At 38.8% G+C, this 20,959-nt stretch overlaps 1 protein-coding gene across 1 annotated transcript; it reads right to left on the bottom strand.

The window, feature by feature from the left end:
• Positions 1-838: 838 nt before the first annotated feature.
• LOC143890989 (uncharacterized) lies at positions 839-20,798 on the bottom strand. The gene is made up of 8 exons (XM_077395650.1): positions 20,602-20,798; positions 19,940-20,469; positions 19,585-19,779; positions 12,445-12,506; positions 10,688-11,602; positions 3,504-3,662; positions 2,347-2,601; positions 839-1,100 (listed from the first exon to the last, which is right to left on the bottom strand). Exons 1-8 carry the CDS (start codon positions 20,796-20,798, stop codon positions 957-959), a joined length of 2,457 nt encoding a protein of 818 aa, XP_077251765.1. The 3' UTR covers positions 839-956.
• Positions 20,799-20,959: the final 161 nt, after the last annotated feature.

Below are 20,959 nucleotides of genomic sequence, written 5' to 3'. Positions count from 1 at the left end.
CATGACTGGGGAGATAATAAGAATGGGTAAAAAACAGGGGAAAATAAATTGTATTTTTATTAGAGTTTACTTTCCCTTGTTTTTCTGCCTTTTCTTATCCTCTCCTCACTCCTGCCCTAGATCTCTCACCCTCCCTAGATCTCTCTCACCACTTGTTAAACTAAAATTCCATTGAAAACAAATTTCAAGGCAGCCAAAAATGGCCTAAACTTATCCAAGCAGGATGGTTGATCCTAAGAATACTTTATCCAAGGTTCTCTACTCTTGTAGTGAACAACCCCACTAGGGTTATTCAGTAGAAAGTAAGCCATGATTTATTTTTGTCTTGGGATAGACTTACTATCTTTTGTTCACAATTAACCTCGGGCTCACTTTTGCAGTATCAGAATTTGAATTTGTCTTATTCATTTAATTCATCTCTAGTGGCTGTTCTCTCCTAAAAAAGGGAGCCATGAAATGGCTTTTTGCGAAATTGCCTAAACACTCCCATTTAGAAATACATGGCAAGGAAGTGCCTAGGCAAAATTACCCAATGAATAACTTAAAGCCAGCTATGGAAGTAATGGGGTGCTCTTTTCTCATGGGAAAGAGAGTATGAGAGCTTCAGAACACAAGGATGGGATATATTCTATCCAGGACAATTTATCTTGAAAAACAAGGCAATCCAGGATAAGGTCTTACGGTGGCTGTGGGGATGAATTTGCATTGAATTAGTCATCATTGATGGGCCACGGTCCAAACATCGCATTGAATGGATAATCTTAACCATCCAATCACCGATGTCAAGTTTAATCTTAGCCTTCCCAGCCAAGAAAACAACAGAAAAAAATCCAAGAAATAGGACAAGTCTGAGATTTGCATTGCTAGATACATACGTGCTTCATAAAGGTCTACTAAAATACAACAGGGACAACATGCCAACATGTCTTGGTAATACTAAATATTCAAAATAAAGACTACATTAATATGGACTGATATCCATCTTGTCTCTTATTCTTTGCAAGATAACCAGCACCAATACCAAGAGTTACTGCCACTCCAATGAAAAACAAAACCCAAAAGTACTTGGGGAGCGAGAGCTCGATCCTATTATCCTGCAGCTACACAACCACAAGATGTCATCAGGGTCTGTGAGGAAAATTCCAGTATCTATCTACCTATGTTGGTTTGGTTTCTTGCACCTTCATAAACAAGATATTAACATGGTGTTGCAGATTAAATGACAGTATATATGACAGTTTTCCTTGGCGTAAGCAGAATTTATTGAAAAACAAAAAAGAACTAAAAACACAAAAAGGGCAGCAACCTAATTCAAGAATCATCAAGAAGAGTCAAAGCATTTGTTACATAAATTATATTCCTTCTCTAAAGCAAAGACATAAATGGTGCAAGGACGTTCAATAAGAACAGCTCTCACCTCTCTCAATGATATGAAATATAGATAAGAAAAAACCAGAAAATCCTTATTTACAGATGATAAAACCTCCTGCCACTGTTGCCCATTGGATTTCTTATTGGAAGAATTCAAAATCCCACCCCACCATTAATCCGTTTATTTGAAAATCTTTGATCTCTGTAAAACATTCAGTCTCTGTGCCGGTTTGCCAACATCAACATTTGCTTTAAGTGGAGTCAGTATGTTATGAAAGACAGATGCTATCTATCCATTTCTCTATCTTTCTCTCTGTTGGACTACCCAATAAACATGAAGTTTATGGTGTAGTGAATAAACTTGTTAAATTTATGGTGTAGTGAATAAACTTACACCTTCTTCATGAAAATTTTCTATAACGATTCATTAGCCGACGCCAACTAGTTTGGGACAAAGCTAGGCTTAGTTGAGTTGAGTGAATAAGCTTGTTAAAGAGAAAAGTGGTATGTTTGTTTTCTTTTAAGCATTTCTAATTGAAATTTATGAATCATTCTAAGGCAAACATGAGATCACAAACCATGATTGAGATACCGTTGATATCAATCTTTTTGTTTAGCAACATTTGCTAGCAAAAGAAGCAAAAGATTCATTTTACTTGGACAAGGTGGCAACCACCCTCAAAATTAAAAAATTGAAAGGATTATCAATTGTCCCTGAAATAAGAAAGCTGCTACCTTCAATCTTTTACTTGAAGAAATTGAAGGCTATTTTCATCATTTCCAGGCTACTTATCATCAATTTTTCCTTTCTTTGAATGAAGTACTTAGAAGAAGAAAGGATATGCAGCGTCCATGTACTTAATTCGTCATCAGAGAGATTATCAGGACGAACATAAGCAGTATCCACAAAAAGTATACACAAGACAGAGAATAAAAAAACAGTTACCCATCAAGAGAAATAGAGCAGAATCTTACATAAGTTGCAGAACCTATGAGTGTCACAGGATTTGGTTGTGGGTCCGCTACCAAGAAGTAGAAGAGCCCCATGACTCCGGTATGCATTCGAGTGCTACTATAATTCGATTCAAAAGTCAAAATCTCCCCATCAACAATCTTAATAGAGCCTGGTTTGGGATAGCAGATGGACATCCCTACAATAAAACCAGCCTCATTTCCTACTTCTTTCCCTTCTCCATAAACTGGTAAGGATGAGCATATAACCCGGCCATCCTAATTATGTCCACGCAAAGAAACAAAAAGAAAAAGGTTAGGACTTGTGACCAGATAAAATTCAAAGATTTCTGTCTAAAGAACATATCAACTTAAAGCTTCTGAGACAAGAGTTAAACGGAAAAAGGATTTTTTGGGATACTCATTTTTGAATTTGTTATCATCTGTAAATGATGAAAAAGATGACATATTGATATTGCATTGGTAGCTGTTTCCAGTTGTTCTTCTTTTTTCCTTTTTTAAACAGAAAAAGAAGATTTTTGGGATACCCCTTTTTGAATTTGTGCCATCAGAAAATATTGCAAGAGAAGAGAGACCATAGCATCCCCATATACAGTTGCAGCTTATCAGGAAAAAAGACATGAAACTCCTCCAACAGTGCGAGTGCATATTATTGACTAATCAAAGATGGATGGCTTTGAAGGAAACTGCATAAAAGAAAAGTATAAGTAAAAGAGATTTGGAATCCTGATAGTGCAGCACTAAGGCCTTTAGTTACTGTAAGCAGAGAAAGCAGGAATGGGGTTGGAAAAGGGCATGTCAACAAAAAATAGAAAAGAAGAAATTTTAGGACTTTGTGTCTAGGAGTCATATGAAATTCCAAAACAGGAATGGGATTTTGCAGAAAGACACAGTATACATGTCTACATCCATCCCACACGCTCATATAAGAAGAGTTTAAGACACAATTGGTTGAATTTGGTCCAAGTTCAGTTACACTTGGTTATACAAAAGTTGTCTAAAAGATGTTGGTGTTGTACTAACCCAGATAATAAAAATATGAAAATGACATTATGTTCATCTAATTGGCTGTGAATCGAGATTTCTTTTTTTTCAATTTAATAAGAAGTTTACAGAAGAATACAGTGATTATAAATGAGCAAATAGATATTCCTTATCACCTGGCCATAAATAGCAGCACCGAGTCCACCGGAATGCTGGTGGGCAACACCATAAATAACATCACCCCCTTGGGGGATGACCATGCTTGTTTTCTTGATATCTATGCACCCATTGTTATCCAGCCCTGCGGTCTCACAAGATTCAACATCATATTCAACCTGGAACACACAACCATTTATCATTAACTTGATATCCAAAAGCCACTTCAAATACATATAAGAATAATGATATGGTAACCGAGTTGGGGACCGAGAGTGGAACCGAACAAATAGCCTCTTCACACGTTAGCAATCTTGTTACTATGTTTTGGCTTTTTTCCTTAAAATGGCAAAACTACCCTTCGCATGCCATGCGGTATGTGGGGATTTGTTCAGTTCCACTCCCGGTCTCCATAGCAGCACTCTTTATATAATATTTATGCTCTGAAGAGTAAATCTCCATTCAACGAAATAGTTGAAGAAAATACAGGTATTTTAGGTATACGAGCTCTTATAGAGAGGCAGGTTGAAAAGGGTGATAAATTCTGATATTTCACTAATTATTGGATGATTGACATTAAGCACAGGGAGTGTTTTTATAGAACACTCAAATGATAAACATAGCAAGAGAATAAGATAATTATGGAAAGACATTATCCTAATTGTTGGAAAGTTGCCTTATTTCCCACCCACCGTAGGTGGCTTGGGTGGGAAGGCAAGAGGCAAAGATAGAAACCCTCTTATTTGGGTTTCTTGGAAACAACTAAAAAGAGGAAGTGGCTTTCTTCTTTGGAGTGTGGAAAAATCAAGAGAGGGAAAGGGAGAAAAAGAAAAAGAGAAGTGAAGAGAGAGAGACAAAGGGAGAAGAAGAAGAATAAAGGGTTTTCTATCTGGGCTTTCTTCTTGGGGTATTCTCTTGGGTTTCTCTTGGAGTTTTCTCTCGGGTTTTCTCTTGGGTACGATCTTAGGTTTGAGAAGCAAGGAAAGGGTTGCGGGTTTGTGGGTTTGTGATTAATCCATTGTAATCCTTGTATATTGTTTTTTCTCATAGTGGAAGATCGTGTTTCTCGCCCGTGGAGTAGGCTTTGCCGAACCACGTAAAATCTTGGTGCTCATCTTGTGGCTTGATTTGCTTGTTTATTTTACTTTTTCGTTATATTTGTGCACGATCGGATCGGATTGCCCGGTGGATTTTCTCAAAAAGTGGTATCAGAGCTCAGGTGGAGCGATTGTCGAGGCCGGGTGGAGTGATCGTGAGTGTTCTGGTTGGATCGCGGTTAGAGTGATTTTTTGGAGTAGAAAGATTGTCCAAGAAAGATTCTCGTTTGAGGTGGAGCGCTACACCGTGAAGAGCTGAGTAATCTGAGATGGCGGTAAAATCAAGTTCTACTCAGTTCAACATCGACAGATTTGATGGAAAGGGAAGTTTCACCCTATGGCAGGTGAGGGTGAAGGACATCCTAGTTCAATAGGGCTTGTGTAAGGCTTTAAAGGGAAATTATGGGAAGCCGGAGAAGATGACGGATGCCGAGTGGGAAGACATTGAGTCGAAAGCGGTCAGCACGATTCGACTATATCTGGCAGATAGCGTTATGTTTAACGTTACGGAAGAAGAAGATGCGCCTAAATTATGGGATAAGTTGGAAAAGCTTTATATGTCAAAAAGCTTGGCCAACCGGTTGTATCTGAAGCGGCAATTGTACGGGCTGAAGATGCAGGAAGGCAGGGATCTTCTGGAACACATTACGGTGTTCAACGGGCTTGTAGAAGAAAAGTTGAAGGAAGAAGACAGGGCCCTTTCTTACTTCTCTTCCTGATTCGTATGACAACTTGGTGACGACTTTATTGTATGGTAAGGATACGATAAAGTTGGAGGAAGTCACGGCATCGCTCTTATCGAATGAGATGCGGAAGAAACCTGTTCTTGGTGTAAGTGAAGAACAGGGGTTGGTTGTTCATGGTGGGAATCAAAGAGGAAGGTCGTCTGACAAGGGATCGGAAAAAGGCAGGTCAAGATCCAGGGTTGGCGGAAAGGGCGTGCAATGTTACCGTTGCAAGGAATATGGCCACATCAAGCAGGATTGTCCAAAGTGAGCTGACCGGGTGGACAATGGTGCTACGAATGCTGTGGTGGCAGGAGAACAGAGCGAAGCGTTTGGAGACGTTCTCACAGTCTCCTTAGGTAATCACACTTCTCATGATGAGTGGATTCTAGATTCAAGTTGCTCTGTTCATGTATGCTCCAGGAGGGAATATTTTGATACGTTCCAGGAGACAAGGGCTGGTGAAGTGTCCTTGGGTGATGGGTCTACTTGTGACGTCACGGGAGTTGGGACGGTGAAGATCAAGATGTTCGATGGAGTGGTTCGTACTTTGGGTGATGTGGCGTATGTCCCAAAGCTACGGAAGAATCTAGTATCGCTTGGCCAGTTGGACTCCAGGGGTTGCAGGTTTTCAGCTGCAGGTGAAGCCATGAAAATCACACGCGGCTGTATGGTTCTGATGAAAGGAGAGAAGTGTGGTGGATTGTATCGTCTGATTGGGGACACGGTGACTAGTGTTCTTAAGATCTCGATGGCTAGATGGAAATAAGGTAATGGCATGCGCACGTATAGGGTCTCTTTCGCAGTTAATGCAGAGACAGGTTTCCAGGTTGCAGACGATGGTAAGAGGATGACATACCTACGTTGGAGAGGATGGATCGAGATCCCTCTCCAAGGTTGACTAGGTGAGTCAAAGGGTTGGCAGCTACACATGTCCATTGGCCGTGTTGATCAAATCGGGAGGAGTCAGAACCAAGGTGATTCGAGGGTGTGTAGCTGGTACTTTAGAAGGCCAATGGTGGTTTGCGGTAATAGTGAACCAGTGGAGACATCATTGGAAAATCTTCAGGTGGCTGGGAAATAAGCCAAGGTGGAGATTGTTGGAAAGTTGCCTTATTTCCCACCCATCGTAGGTGGCTTGGGTGGGAAGGCAAGAGGCAAAAATAGAAACCCTCTTATTTGGGTTTCTTGGAAACAACTAAAAAGAGGAAGTGGCTTTCTTCTTTGGAGTGTGGAAAAATCAAGAGAGGGAAAGAGAGAAAAAGAAAAAGAGAAGTGAAGAGAGAGACAAAGGGAGAAGAAGAAGAATAGAGGGTTTTCTATCTGGGTTTTCTTCTTGGGGTATTCTCTTGGGTTTCTCTTGGGGTTTTATCTCGGGTTTTCTCTTGGGTACGATCTTAGGTTTGAGAAGCAAGGAGAGGGTTGCGGGTTTGTGGGTTTGTGATTAATCCATTGTAATCCTTGTATATTGTTTTTTCTCATAATGGAAGATCGTGTTTCTCGCCCTTGGAGTAGGCTTTGCCGAACCACGTAAAATCTTGGTGTTCATCTTGTGGCTTGATTTGCTTGTTTATTTTACTTTTGCGTTATATTTGTGCATGATTGGATCGGATTGCCCGGCGGATTTTCTCAACACTAATCTAATTCACTTGCCTAATCTAACCCAACCAACCAATATAGCCTAATCAGAATATTTGAGCTTGATTTGATTTCATTCTCTAATATGCCCCATCAAACGTATATGGATTGAAAATCAATATACATTTTATTACAATATATATCCCCAAAAAGAAATAGAAAAATTTGTAAATTTGATGCGCACTACCACAATTGATGTCTGCCTGTTGTTGATATTGCGGAAGATGATTACCGCCTGTTGTTGAAGAATATGTCGCATGAAAGATGAACCACAAAGAGCCTCAAAGAACTGAATTCGACTCAAGCCGGAATGGGCGAGTCTTTAGGCCGATTTTGAATACCGAACCTTCTAGAAATGGGTCACAATGGACCAAAGCCTCGATGGGCAAAAGGATGCCTCAATAGGCGAGAATGGGCCTCAATGGGCCAGACACATGGGTCGGCAAGTACCGATCCTCATGGAATTTGGCTCTCTCAGGCACGAACCTTAAAGAATCGAGGCCCCTCAACTGAGTAGAGCGATTTATTTTGGGCACACACCTCAAAGAGGTACCTCAACTGAAATAGGACAAATGAAAGGGATGGAAAAGAAAAAAGAAGAAGCGACAATAAGCAGCTCGGATGATGATGGCAAACATTGGGACAATGCATGAAAAAGAGTGCATATATCAAATATGAGGGGTGTGAATATCAAATTGGGGGTGTACCTTTCCTTTTTTTTAGACAGAAGAGATGGGGTGCATAAATGAAAATATTGGAGTGTGAAATACCCAAAGAAAAATCTAGAATTTGAATGAAAAGGCAGTATTCACTTCATCCGAAAAAATTATGAAATTAGAATGAGAGGTGCCTTTATCAACAAGAGGGCCAATGTACGTTCTCTTTCTGTGGGTATTGACTTGCTAATATTTGGTAATTGGGTTTTGCCTTGTCTCATCCAAGGTTTAAAATTTCGGTTTGATACCGGTTTCGGACCCATGAAATTCCGAAATTCAAAATTTCAGTGAAATATTAAATTAATTAAAAAAAAACATTTGGGTCAAATTTCGAAATTCCGAAATTTCGGCCGAAATAAATGACCGTTTCGGTTTTTATTGATTTCGGTGTCAGTCTCCACCGAAATCCGAAATTTAAAACCATGGTCTCATCTGCAGCAGCATACATACTACAAAGCAAAAATAGATTCTGACGCAGTCTCACAAGAAGATGGACACCAAGGGATGACTGTGAGATGTAGGGAAGATGTAGAGACCAAGACAGGGGCCGACCATTGCAGAAAAAAAAAAGATAATGAAGGAAACACAACTGCTTGCAACGGAAGAGAACAACAGCTGTAAGTGTGCAAAGAAGGTAATAAAGAGAGAAAAAAATTCCTAGCCGGGCGGAAATGAAGAGTCTTCCTAAGAAGAAGAAAAAGTAGTATTTTGCAATGGTGATTGGGACAGGGAGTGATGGCCACCGGCGGACGGCTAGATCGTCCGTCTGCCGGGGGACGGGGACTCTCTCTCGTATTGTGCTCGGGCCCTAGTAGGATCTATTGCTTTGATACCATGATAAATTTAGAATTTTCCACTAAACTTGAATGATTTACATAAGCACAAGGAATGTTTTTATAGAACACTCAAATGATAAACATAGAAGGGAGATCAAGATAAGTATAGAAGAAAATAATCCTAATCAAATCTACTTTCCTAATCTATTTTGGTTTCCTCTTCTAATCCACATGCCTAATTTATCCACGTGCCTCATTTAGCTAACTTACCCAATCTACCTCCAAGATGATCGTTGAGATCTTATCCCAATCCAACCGTTGGATCCCACATATTCTAACACCAAGGAACCTTAGCGCCCTCTTGGAATGTTGGCAATTGAGCCCTTGGAGAAAAAAGAAAAATTCTATGGAAAACCTCCTTCCTGGCAATGGCAGTTGTTTGGGTTTTGTGGAAGGAGAGGAATGCATGGATATTCAAAGGGTATGCTAAGAGTCCCCCTTATCTATTCAATAAGGTTATAGCCCTCACAATTTCATGGGTAAAGACCCTTCCAATCTTTAAATTTGTTTTTGCCTTTGACTTATGGCATGGGTGGAGGGAGGTGTGCTTAAGCTCGGAGTCGAGATCGTCGGTAGTGCAGGATTGGGAGCCACCGCTCCCCGGGTTTTTGAAGTTAAACTTTGATGGCTCTGGCATTGGAAATCCAGGTCCGGCAGGTATAGAGGGGGAGTTCTCAGAGATGAGAGAGGCGTTGTGAAGTGGGCTTTTGCAGGCCCAATCGGAGTGGCAGATTCAAATGAGGCGGAGGTGTGTGCAATCCATCAAGGAATCAAGCTTCTAGATGGTGAAGACTTGGATAGAGCCATGGTAGAAGGGGATTCCCTTAACGTTGTCTGTTGGTTGAGTGGATCTCATGTCTTCCCCTGTAGATTCATTGAGTTTTTCAAGGAGATTAAGGATATTTTGGGTAATTTATCCTTCTTCTTTCACCACATAAGGAGATCGGCGAATGGGGCGGCGATAGGCTTGCTAGGGAAGGGGTGCATTTGGTAGCTCTTAAGCAATTTGACTTCTTACCACCTTGACCTATTATGGTCTTTAGATTCTCTCTTTTCATCTTGTTGATGAATTTTCCTTCTGTTCTTGTATTCTATATCCGTATGCTTTGTATTTGACCATCCCGGTCTTTTCTTTCAATGAAATTTCAGCCATTCAAAAAAAATATCGGCGGGATAGTTTAGATGTGAAATACAAATAGCTTGCTAAATGAAAAAGTATGACCATCTGTGTTTTATATATCTCAAATAGTATATGTCAATGCTCAAAAATTACTGATTGACATTCAAAAAAATATTGATTGACTGAGTGAACTCAGTTTAGATGGCTCAGAGTACAGATCCCAAACTTTACATCTTATACAGATTTGGCAAGTCATTATCATTAGAACAGTTTTTATAAAATCAGCAAGTTTTCACTTTTCAATCACTTGTCTGAGCCAATCTCAGAAATCAAAGGAATGATTTAAGTCCATGTTTTTAATCAATCCTATGATATTGAGAAAAAAGAATCGGCAAGGACGACTACTTTCCTTTGCCTTTCCTGTTGTCTAAAGCTCCTTAATCATCCGTAGTTACCAAGGTGGGAAACGGATTCGGAAAGCGAAATGCGAAACACATGGAAAAAATAGAGGGGAAACGTAAAACGGAAAAAGGATAGAAAATCTCACTAGAAAAGCATTGGAAAACGCCTTAGAAACTTTTCAGAAATGACAAAGAAACGTTAATGAAAACATATGAAAGACAAGAAAACACAAAATATATGGTTTTGTAGATTTAAAATTTGTTAATTTCAAGTTTTTATATGAATATTTCTTATTTTTATTTTTTGTTACAAAATATGCTATTGCTTTCCTTTTTAATATCTATTCTACAATTTTTTGGTGAGTTTTTTCCCAAAACAATTTTGTAAGTTTCACACATGTTTCTTACGCATTTCAATACATTTTCAACTAGTTTTCCATACATTTCTCACTTGTTTCACACGTGTTTCACATAAGTTTCTCATATGCTTCCCATGAGTTTTGGAAACCTTTCCCCTATTTTTTCCATCGTGTTTTGGAAACGTTTCCGAAACACGTTTTAGGGGAAACGAGTTTCCCACCCGCCCAAGGAGTTCCCATTACTATGCCTTAATCAGTATTTACAGAAAATGAGATACGCTTTTGTGACTGTAAAAGAACAAAGACACATACCTTGCAACCTAATCGGGCATCGGCCTTGCTTAAATAATCTGTACCCCTCCTAGAATCAGTGACATCAAGTATGTAAATCTTTACAGGCACAATTCTGTCATTCCAGTCAACCCACTTCACAGTGTATCTCAAGTAGAGCTTTCTCCTTACGCCCTCAAAGCCATCTCTCAATCTGCACTGAGTCTGATCATAGCAGCATTTAAGACCACCATTGTAATCCTTCACCAAATCCCTTCCATACTCGTCCTTCGTCACATTATAAAGATCACACCTGCACTCTGTGCACCCCATTTGATCAACTGTGCCGCGTGTATCGATTGCATGGATGTTGAGCATCCACATCTCTTCATATCCATCAGGAATTTCCAAGGGATTTCCAACTTCTATCCCATAAGGATCGGGCACGTATGTTGCAGTTTGACGTGTTTCCGATCCAAGACCGAAGTACTGCCCAAGAGAATTAGCCTGGCAGATTCCTGCATTCTTCACCAAAATAAGTTTCGACATGTCCAGCTCCTCATCATTGTAATTTGGGGTTTCTGTAGAAAGGCCACTGTAGAATCTCTCTACAACCCAGTGATGAAGGTAAGTCTCATGAAGAGGTATGTGATTTCCTGCCTCATCAACTACTTCAGCATTGAATTCCTTGAGAGCAATGTGGCCTCTTGGAAAGTCAACATTGTAGTAGTATTTATTCTCCACTGATCCTGGTCCTAGCACAAACTGAGGTGATAGGAAAACAGAAGTTTTAACCCTGTTATCATTTCTGAGAAGAGTTTGTGAAGCATGAACACCTATAGACGATAATATGATTGCCGATAGCAGTAGCCACCAGTGAGAACAGTGCTTCATTCTCCTGATATTGAGAAGAATTGTCACCGAAATAAGTTCAGAAGGTGATCTTATTTTAAGTATCTGCTAATGTAAAATACTACAATGAGTTCTAATGTGGATTGTAAATCTCAGAGCATGCTTGATTTTTGTTAGTATTTATTGCATTTTTGTCTGCTAGTACTTATTTCCTTTTTGTCTACTAATACTTAAGAGTCATCCTAGTTGTAGATAAATAAGCCAATTTTCAATGGTACTGCTACTTATTCCATTTTTTGTAACTTAATAACTGTTATGTTAAGTTCTGCAAAAATGAAAGCTACACAATAATTTAAAAAAAAAAATTGATACAAGTATGGCCCTAAAATAAAACATGGTTCTTCTTTAAATGGGACAAAATTAATTTAGCATGAAAAATTGTTGAGGGATTCTCAAAAGAATAATTGGACCAGCAAAATAAGGGTTTAAAATTAGCCACCACACACAAGGCAACTTTTGGTAACATAAAGAAAGTACAAAATCAAAGTAGAAAAGGCAGATAGGTCATCCTAGGATCTATTTACTACAAGAAACTTACTTACTTCCTACCGGTTGTCATTATCGCCGGTAAAAGTAAAATTAAGCGTCGGTAATTGCATATTACCGCGGGCGCTCACTACAAGAAACTTAGTTTCTACGGGTCAGACAATTTTCTGATTCGTGTTAGCCATTGAAACTAACAAGATAGTTCTGCTAAAATTGAAAAATATGGATTACATAATGTATAGACATGTAGATAGGACACCTTTAAATCTATTTGATTCAACAAAAAATTATAAAATTTCCTACACTTTGTGTGTTAGCTACACACACACATGAGAATAAAATGCAGAATTTCTTGAAATCTATTTATTGAACCAAAGAGTAGAGAAAATTCCATCTCTTACATCCACTGAATCAACATGAGGGTAAGGGAGTTTCCAATCAACATGAGAGTAAGGGGGTTTCCCTATTCTTTTAGTATCAGCTATTGAGACTAAACAAGATTACTCTTTTTTTTAAGATGGAAAAAGGTACAATAAGCTTTAAGCCACTTGGCTCCTCTCTAAATCTGTTGGTTCAACAAATAACTAGGAAAACTTTCAAGTTCTTTTTGGATTAGCAACTGAATATAAACAAGGCCACTGAACCCAAAATACAAATAATAATAGCAACAATAACTGAATAAAAAATAAGGTAAAAACTGTATCAATTAACTCAAAAAATAAAAAATTTAAGAAACTAATGTTTTTTTTTCCTTTTAGCTAAAGAATAAACAACAAGGCCGTTTTGCTAAAATAAAAATAAGTAAATATACCCAGTAGCTTAAAGTGAAAAAAAAATTAGAAGGTCCTCTCTAAATTCATTTATCAACAAAAAAAAAAGAAGGCCAGAGAAACTTATATTGAAATTGTATAAGCTATTAAAGTAACAAATGCTACTAGTGCTGTTGGAATAAAATTAAATAGAAACAAAATAAAGGCTTTCAGGCGTGATTGATCACTATCTTAAAGAAGGTATTGCTTGGGCAATTCTCCTCCAGCAATGGTCATAATCCAAAAGACATGACTCTTCTAACCGGTTTCTAATTTCAAGAGTTATGTCTGTACAAGAAGATATGACTCTTCTAACCGGTTTATAATTTGAAGAGTCGTGTCTCTACAAGAAGATATGACTCTTCTAATTTGAAGAGTCGTGTCTCTACGAGAAGATATGACTCTTCTCACTGGTTTCTAATTTTAAGAGTTATTTCTCTACAATAAGATATGACTTAACAAGTTCTAATTTGAAGAGTCATGTCTATACAATAAAAGAAATTGTAAATGCCTAAAATCTTTTCCTTTTCGATGTGGGATTGAATTCCCACATTATAGTTTACACTATGTTACAAACTACACCAACAAGTGCTAAAAGTACATAACTTAGATGAGAAACAAAGCAGATGAGTACTATTAAAATCCATTGATTTAGCACAAAAGATCATATAAATTGGCCATTAGAACTAACCAAGGTTACTTTTCTTCACTGAAATGAAAAAAAAAGAAGTAATAATGCAAAAAATAAAAAAAGTTCACTATCTTAAGCTGAAAAACTCATATGGGTCCTTTTAAAATCTACTGGTTTAACAAAAAAAGTTTGGCAAACATTAAACAGCTTTCAAAAAAATCACTAGAAAAATAAGAGCAGGAGAAAAAGAAAAATATCAAATGAGAAAAAACTAAAGAAACTACCTTCTTCTGCTGTTCTTCAGACGAGAGAATTAAAGAAACTACGTGGAAAATTTATAAGCATGGATCAATGTATCATGCACATCCCATGCGTCATTCACTCGTGTGGAATTCAAAGAGACGAAACTTTATAAATAATAGATATTGCTTGAAAATGACCATTATGCCCTCAATCATACGTGGACTTGTTGATCTGGCGTTGCATTTGACTTAGGGCATTTTGGTCAATTCGTTGTTTTTGACCTCTGCTCAATAAATAAATAGCAATAAGTAGGAAAGTGAGGAATGCTAAAGATTAGAGCGCAACCTCAATGTAGTGGGACCATGTTGTGTTGATCGTGACCGTCCGTTTGATAGGCCCTACGGCAGATCATCAATGGCCCGAATTTACACAACGAACTACCCAATCAAACGGTTGCCCGTTTGTCGCTTTTTGGCCCACTGGATCATTAATCAATATGGGCCCACCAGGTGGATAGTCCAAAGCAGGGCATATCCAATGGGCCCACCTATCACTCGTATTTTTATTTTTTTTCAATGTCTTGTTTTGCCTACATCACACCATACCAGGACACAGACTAGGAAATTTCCGTCTCTATTGAGTAATCTTTGCGTAAATCATACATGAAAAAAGCCAAAGAGACGGTGGGGTGATAGATTCTTTCCTAACATATACTTTTTGGGTCCCACTGATGCCACATCGACTTGATCGGACGATCCTAACCTTTCTTTTTCTTTTTTTCTATTTTTCTATTTTTCTTCTATCTTTTTTTTAGAGAATATCTTTTCACGCAGCATTTTTTCCGTAAAAAAATCCCTTTTTTTGTTAATCAAACATGTTTTTTTTTTTTTTTTAAACAACTCTAGTTTATAGGCCTGATTTTGAGAACCCATTTTGTGTCTAACTTTGAGTCCAATGAGAAAATGAAAGGTAGATTGCTCCAAGGCATGTTACAAGAGTCGCTTTCCCTAAGACAAAATTCGCTCCCAACAATTGCCGAATTGATGTGGATATTGTTTCCGCCTCCAAGATATAATGAAGCTCAATTTATGAAATGATGTGAAGATACTGGTTCCATTCCTGCATAAAATAGATTACCAAGAGAAAATCGAATAAAAGAGGAGAAATTATATGGTGCAAGAGCTTACAACAATAAGGCCATTGTACGGTGGAAGTACCATCATTGATATCTGATCCAACAGCAGCAGCTCACTTTTACCCCTACCGTATTGTACTGTTGTAAGCCCTTACACCGTATAAAATCTTATAAAAGAGAATTGGAAATGATGTAGAAAGTCTTTAGGAACACTAGAAATAATGAGTTTTTAGTCTATTTATAAAACTACAGGTGCTTTTTCAAGTTGAATTGCACCATTTTATTGCCCTTGATCAATGCACATTGAAATGTGATCACTAGATCTCGCATGAACGCGACTCTATGATCCAAATCATATTAATTTGGTACCCATATGTGAGTTCATAGTCTATATCAGACCCTGTAACCTATTTGACTGTTAAATCACAACTGATTGTGAATTTGCAATTCAGATTACTCCCAATCAGTATGTAAGAACCGGTAAAATAGATATATATATATATATATATATATATATAAATATAAAAATGGCCTCATAGGTGGGTAATCATCGGCCATTACTCATTTTCCCCAAGTTAATCGGGCATGAGGACATCTGGCATAATGGGGCGTACACGATTCGAACCCAAGTCTAAGCTAAGATTGAACGGCTTCCTACCACTAAGCCACCGCCCCAGATGTCAACAAAAACGGAATAGATATATATATATGTTAAAAATTTCCAATAGTCACTATTCACAATTACTATTCACAATAGTCACTATGCGAGATTACTATGCAGAAATACTATGCAAGTTCACTATTGAGATACACTATTTAAAAGTATTATTCACAGTAGGACCCACCGAGTACTATTCATAAGCGGGTCCCACATCAGCGGGCCCCATACAAGCAGGCCCCACATAAGCGGATCCAACACCAGTGGGTCCCACATCAGCGGGTCCCACACGAGCGGGCCCCACGACCAGCGGGTCCTACCACCAGCGGGACCCATCCCTAGTGGAAACGAAAATATCATCGCACCGACGAAAATAATAATAAAAAAATGCAAAAATACTATTGACCGACAAAATTAATAATAAAAAAATATTATTAACTATGCAAAATACTGTTAACCGACGAAAATAATAATTTAAAATAGTAAATAGTTTTTACTATGCAAAAGTACTATGCAAAAATACTATTGACCGACAGAAATAATAATTTAAAATAGTAAATAGTCTTTACTATGCAAAAAGTACTATGCAAAAAAAATGTCTATAAATAGAGGAGGAGGAGGAGAAAAAAAGGAGAAGAGAAGAGAAGAGAAGAGAAGAGAAGAGAGAGAGAGAGAGAGAGGAAGAGAAGAGAAGAAAGAGAAAGAGGAAGAGAGAGAGAAGAAGGAAAAAGAAAATCCACTACCAAGTAAGTCTTTTATAATAGTCTCTCTTTCATGGTTGGTTCTACCACCTAAAATTATTTGAAAGCAATGATCTCTTTCAATGGTTGGTTCTACCACCTAAATTATTTAATGATCTCTTTCATGGTTGGTTCTACCACCTACCTATATTTTATTTGAAGTAATGGTTGGTTTTACCACCTATATGGATAAAGTAATGGTTGGTTCTACCACCTATATACTTAACGGTGAAATACTAGCATAGTAACCGTAAAGTAAACTTTATCAACTTATGGTGAAATGAATAGTGACATGATGGGGCCCACATAAATAGTGACATGCAGGGCCCACATAAATAGTGACATGATGGGGCCCACATAAATAGTGACATGCAGGGCCCACATAAATAGTGACATGATGGGGCCCACATGAATAGTAGCATGTGGGGCCCACATGAATAGTGAACACAGGGAACCTTATTTTAGGACATAAATGGACACAGAAAGGACAAGTGTTGTCTGTGTGATATTAAAAGGACCTAGACTAAAATAAGTTGACCTATTTCACTTATTTGCCTACAGGAGCCATCTCGTCCTACTGCGACTATAAGAAAAGGCAGGTGACAGCTAGACCTTGTCTTGTAATGGTGTTCAATATAATTGTCTATGCAATGTAGCTCTGCTTATAAATTGCCTGATAAATACCTGCTTAGTGAATTTATACTCGCTTGCCTGGAATCAAATGAATTGAAATGAATGCTGGAATCAAATGAATTGAAATGAATGCTGGAATCAAATGAATTGAAATGAATGCAGGAAGAAAGGCAAAGGTAAGTAATTGCATACATGTTGCATACATGGGGGAAAGTGAAGGGGAACTTAAGGGTGTGGTGGAATCATCCTGGGACCTAAGGTCCAAAGGCCAACGCGAGAAGCGTGTACTGCCTTTCGTTGGCAAACCAACCAAAAAGGGAAAGTATCCCCGAGGGATAGTATCCCCGGCTCGGCAAATGCGAGACCGTAATCCAAGTCCATAACGTCACTACCTTCAGACAGGGGTAGTGGTTAGCCGTGCGGCAAGGACACCGGCAGAGTGACAATAATTTCAATGTATGCTATGTATGCATGTATGCAACAATTTTATAAAATGAGACAGCACATTCCCCAGGTACATCCGGCTTTTCCCCCATTTATTTTTCTGTCAGTTCTTTTCTGACTTTTTCATTTTCTTTTATTTTTTTCTGCCGGTGTCCTTGCCGCACGGCTAACCACTACCCCTGTCTGAAGGTAGTGACGTTATGGACTTGGATTACGGTCTCGCATTTGCCGAGCCGGGGATACTATCCCTCGGGGATACTTTCCCTTTTTGGTTGGTTTGCCAACGAAAGGCAGTACACGCTTCTCGCGTTGGCCTTTGGACCTTAGGTCCCAGGATGATTCCACCACACCCTTAAGTTCCCCTTCACTTTCCCCCATGTATGCAACATGTATGCAATTACTTACCTTTGCCTTTCTTCCTGCATTCATTTCAATTCATTTGATTCCAGCATTCATTTCAATTCATTTGATTCCAGCATTCATTTCAATTCATTTGATTCCAGGCAAGCGAGTATAAATTCACTAAGCAGGTATTTATCAGGCAATTTATAAGCAGAGCTACATTGCATAGACAATTATATTGAACACCATTACAAGACAAGGTCTAGCTGTCACCTGCCTTTTCTTATAGTCGCAGTAGGACGAGATGGCTCCTGTAGGCAAATAAGTGAAATAGGTCAACTTATTTTAGTCTAGGTCCTTTTAATATCACACAGACAACACTTGTCCTTTCTGTGTCCATTTATGTCCTAAAATAAGGTTCCCTGTGTTCACTATTCATGTGGGCCCCACATGCTACTATTCATGTGGGCCCCATCATGTCACTATTTATGTGGGCCCTGCATGTCACTATTTATGTGGGCCCCATCATGTCACTATTTATGTGGGCCCTGCATGTCACTATTTATGTGGGCCCCATCATGTCACTATTTATGTGGGCCCCATCATGTCACTATTCATTTCACCATAAGTTGATAAAGTTTACTTTACGGTTACTATGCTAGTATTTCACCGTTAAGTATATAGGTGGTAGAACCAACCATTACTTTATCCATATAGGTGGTAAAACCAACCATTACTTCAAATAAAATATAGGTAGGTGGTAGAACCAACCATGAAAGAGATCATTAAATAATTTAGGTGGTAGAACCAACCATTGAAAGAGATCATTGCTTTCAAATAATTTTAGGTGGTAGAACCAACCATGAAAGAGAGACTATTATAAAAGACTTACTTGGTAGTGGATTTTCTTTTTCCTTCTTCTCTCTCTCTTCCTCTTTCTCTTTCTTCTCTTCTCTTCCTCTCTCTCTCTCTCTCTCTTCTCTTCTCTTCTCTTCTCTTCTCTTCTCTTCTCTTCTCTTCTCCTTTTTTTCTCCTCCTCCTCCTCTATTTATAGACATTTTTTTTGCATAGTACTTTTTGCATAGTAAAGACTATTTACTATTTTAAATTATTATTTCTGTCGGTCAATAGTATTTTTGCATAGTACTTTTGCATAGTAAAAACTATTTACTATTTTAAATTATTATTTTCGTCGGTTAACAGTATTTTGCATAGTTAATAATATTTTTTTATTATTAATTTTGTCGGTCAATAGTATTTTTGCATTTTTTTATTATTATTTTCTTCGGTGCGATGATATTTTCGTTTCCACTAGGGATGGGTCCCGCTGGTGGTAGGACCCGCTGGTCGTGGGGCCCGCTCGTGTGGGACCCGCTGATGTGGGACCCACTGGTGTTGGATCCGCTTATGTGGGGCCTGCTTGTATGGGGCCCGCTGATGTGGGACCCGCTTATGAATAGTACTCGGTGGGTCCTACTGTGAATAATACTTTTAAATAGTGTATCTCAATAGTGAACTTGCATAGTATTTCTGCATAGTAATCTCGCATAGTGACTATTGTGAATAGTAATTGTGAATAGTGACTATTGGAAATTTTTAACATATATATATATCTATTCCGTTTTTGTTGACATCTGGGGCGGTGGCTTAGTGGTAGGAAGCCGTTCAATCTTAGCTTAGACTTGGGTTCGAATCGTGTACGCCCCATTATGCCAGATGTCCTCATGCCCGATTAACTTGGGGAAAATGAGTAATGGCCGATGATTACCCACCTATGAGGCCATTTTTATATTTATATATATATATATATATATATATCTATTTTACCGGTTCTTACATTCTACCCCCCTTAAAAAAAATTTCGTCCCCGAAATTCCTCTCTATCACTAAGTAACTAAAGGCGTACCTCCAAATAATTCTGGAAAATTTTTCTGTATATCGGATTCTCGCTCCCAAGTAGTCTCATCGACGCCATGGTGACGCCAAAGTACTCTGACAAGGGGAATCGACTTGTTCCGCAAAACTCTGTCCTTGCGCTCCAGAATGCGCACAGGTCCTTCCGAAAAGGACCAATCACCCTGAAGCTCCACCTCGTCCTCTTCTAGCACGTGAGAAGGGTCGGGATGATATAGACGAAGCATGGATACATGAAATACGTTATGCATCTGATCAAGGTTTGGAGGTAATTCCAACTCATAAGCTCGAGATCCAATTTGCTTAGAGATGCGATAAGGCCCGATGTAAAAGAGGGCTCAACTTACCTTTCCTGCCGAACCGCATAACTGCTTTGAAAGGCGAGATTTTAACAAAAACCATATCTCCTTCAGCGAACTCGAGCTCTCTACGCCGCTGATCGGCATAGCTCTTCTGCCTACTCTGAGCTGCCTTTAACCTTTCCCTGATCAAGGTTACTTTCTCAGAAGTTTCTTCCACCAATTTCGGCCCAAGCAACTGCCTTTCACCAACTTCAACCCAACACAATGGTGATCTACAAGCACGACCATAAAGAGCCTCGAAGGGAGCCATCTGAATACTTTGCTGATAACTGTTATTATAAGCAAATTCGACTAGGGGCAAATGACGCTCCCAGTCTCCCCCAAAATCGAGAATACAGGCTCTCAATAGGTTCTCCACAATCTGGTTAACCCTCTCGGTCTGACCATCCGTCTGAGGATGATAGGCAGTACTAAAATTTAGCTTCGACCCCAAAGCTTCTTGCAACCCACACCAAAACCTAGAAGTGAATCTGGTGTCCCTGTCAGATATTATAGAAGCAGGTACCCCATGCAATCTGATAATTTGCGCCACATCAACAATTACCCAGATGCTAAGGGTTCTCCTTCTCCATTAAATTCAGAGGGATGGTAGTCCCTGAACTGTCTATGGACTTGAGTGGTATCCTCATGATATCTTGGCTCCTGACGAGTCCCAACTCCCAATGCTCGCTGCAATGGCCTGAAGAGCTGCTTGATTTGCCTCTTGATTTGTCCTGAGGATTTCAGCCAGTAATTGTAGGCCATCTTGATTCTGATTCTGAGTTGGGCCCTGGGTATTGTTGTCAGGCGCAGGAGCTTGGTTAGTATTGCCATTACTACCAGTTTGCTTCCTTCTTGAATACATCTATAAGATACAAGAATACATGGAATGAGGAGAAAACTATGGGTCAGAACGAAATCTCTTTATTTCACAACTAAATTTCGAGGTACCATGAAGTCTCTAATCAATTGTTTACTTACTAAGGTTTTTAGGGTAGTTCTCCTATCTCGTTCGAATTCTCGGTT

The sequence above is a fragment of the Tasmannia lanceolata genome, unplaced genomic scaffold (genome assembly GCF_043159265.1).
Source record: "Tasmannia lanceolata isolate RefF3 unplaced genomic scaffold, GAP_Taslan_0.1 ptg000013l, whole genome shotgun sequence".
Taxonomy (NCBI): domain Eukaryota; kingdom Viridiplantae; phylum Streptophyta; class Magnoliopsida; order Canellales; family Winteraceae; genus Tasmannia; species Tasmannia lanceolata.
Note: the sequence above shows the minus strand (reverse complement) of the source record. Positions and strands in the feature narration are given on the sequence as shown.